General features: G+C 67.3%; 1 protein-coding gene across 1 annotated transcript; it reads left to right on the plus strand.

Annotated features, from left to right (window-relative positions):
- Positions 1-261: 261 nt before the first annotated feature.
- Positions 262-1,843, plus strand: MNEG_14325 (hypothetical protein; the record flags this gene model as incomplete). The annotated part of the gene is made up of 5 exons (XM_014037203.1): positions 262-268; positions 505-563; positions 776-853; positions 1,294-1,356; positions 1,676-1,843. The coding sequence occupies 5 exons, from the start codon at positions 262-264 to the stop codon at positions 1,841-1,843; spliced, it is 375 nt and encodes a 124-aa protein (XP_013892657.1).
- Positions 1,844-2,155: the final 312 nt, after the last annotated feature.

Raw genomic sequence — 2,155 nt, forward strand, 5'->3', positions numbered from 1 at the left:
GGCGGGTCGCTGGCAAATTCATCGCCCCAACCGGGCAATTCGCTCCATGCAGCCCGGGGCACTTCGTGCATGTGTGTGTGTTTGTGGGAGAGGAAGCAGTGGTTGCTCTGTTGCGGCAGCAGTTGCGGTCACGCCCAGGGGTTTGTGTGCTGTTCTCATGCGTACGGTCCGCTCCGCAGACGAGCAACCCCTCAGGCCCCCCACTCCCTGGACCTGCCCCCCCTTGCAAACCCCTCCAGGGCCCAGAAGGTCAAGGAGGCAATGAATGGTGAGAGCCACCGCGCGCGGGCAGCACTTGCATACATCTATATGTGTCGCACATTGTACACATGCTTGTACATATGGTCACACGCGCGTGCTTACACTCACACACACGAACGCATATACACACACGTTTTATCAAGCTGCTCAAAATTGGCCTATCGCCGATCCCGGTTGGCTGCAAGCCACAGCGGCCGAGCAGAGCCGCGGCGACGACATTCCAATCCGCCCTCCGTCCCGCAGACATCAACGCGGCGCAGCGGCTGAGGGTGGCGGCGCTGGAGAAGGCGGAGGCCGCGAAGGTGCGCGGCCGCACCCCCGCAACCCCTCACAGCCCCTGGGCCCGTGGCAGAGCGCACGGGGTCCAAAGAAGGCACGGCTACACAAGCGCCCGCCCAAGCCAGCCCGCCCCGCGCCGCGGCGCCCGCGCCGCCCGTTGCGCCCGACCCTCTGGACCCCCTTTTTGTCCCTTCCTTCGACGACATAATACAATATATATTACAATTCTCATCAGGTGCGCGTGGTGAAGAGCGCGGAGGCGGACGCCGAAGCCAAGTACCTCCACGGCAGCGGCGTCGCGCGCCAGCGGCAGGTGCGCCAGCATAGACGCGCGCTGCGCGCCGCGCGGGGGGCGGGGGCGGGAGGAGGGCCTCTCCTCCGTGGCCTCAAACTTGTGCTTCGAGTTTCCCTCTCAACTGATGGTCTTTGCTGTGTCTGTCGGGCGGGCCCGTACCGGATGCAGCCGCTCGGGCCCAATCCTGTGGGCCTATTTTTTGGGGGGTGACGCGTGGGGGGGGTCCCCGCCCTGGCGGGCTGCGGCACGGCGCTGCTCTTCGGATGGTCTATGGTCTGAGGTGCGGTCTTGGTTGTTTTGCTGACCCGATCGCCGCTGTCCCCGCAGGCGTGCACGACTGACCCAACGCGGCCGGCGGCCCGACAGCCACCTTGAAGCCCTGATTCAAAAACCCCCACCAACCTCTGGTTTTCAACCCCACCCCCCCAAAAAAACCCATTCCCACCTTCCACCCCCAGGCCATTGTTGCGGGGCTGCGTGAGTCCGTGCGCGAGTTCTCCAGCTCCATCCCCGGCATACAGGTGAGGCCCCTGCATACTCCCCCCGCGGCTGCCCTGAGACAGCCCTGTCACCTCCAGCTCTGACGCATGCCTTCAAAATCTGGCTGCCCGCGGCCGCCGCCGCCGCGGCGGCTGCAGCGGCGCGCGCGGCCTGCGCCGCGCCGGCCTCGCCCCCTCCCAACCAGCCCGACCGCCAACTCCCTCAAAGACCGATTCCACATCACCCGCCGTCCAGCCACGGCCCCCGCCATCCTTCTGACGCACCAAACATTCCCAACCGCCCTCCTCCCCACACACCCCAAATAAACCGCCGCGCGTCATCGGGCGCCCATCCCCCCAGAGCCGCGACGTCCTGGAGCTGATGCTGGTGACGCAGTACTTTGACCTGCTGCGGGACATAGGGTCCACCGGCAAGTGCTCCACGGTGTTCACGGGCAGCGACGAGAAGGGGTCGGCGGTGGCGGACCTGCGGCGCGCGATCATGGAGGGGCAGACCATGCAGCGCTGAGCCAGGCCCGTGGCGGCGGGGCGGCGGCCGGCCGGCGGTGCCGGCAGGTGCGGTGCTGGGCCAGGGTCCCGCAGCTTTAGAGGGGGTTCGTTTGGTTTGCGACTTGACAGCTGGCTACAAAGAAGCCCTGTGGCGGGGCCGATGGGCCCAGGGGCCTCCACCCAGGGTCTTGAGCGCCTCGCGAGGGGTGCGTGGCTGGGGTGGTGGTGGGAGGGGGCGCCGCGCTGGGCTTGGCGCAAGGGTGAGCCTTGGCGCTGTGCTGGGTGTGGGGGTTGGCGCACGCCTTGGGTGGCCGCCTTGCCGCGGCCGGCT

Source organism: Monoraphidium neglectum (assembly GCF_000611645.1).
Source record: "Monoraphidium neglectum strain SAG 48.87 unplaced genomic scaffold scaffold04405, whole genome shotgun sequence".
NCBI classification, from domain to species: domain Eukaryota; kingdom Viridiplantae; phylum Chlorophyta; class Chlorophyceae; order Sphaeropleales; family Selenastraceae; genus Monoraphidium; species Monoraphidium neglectum.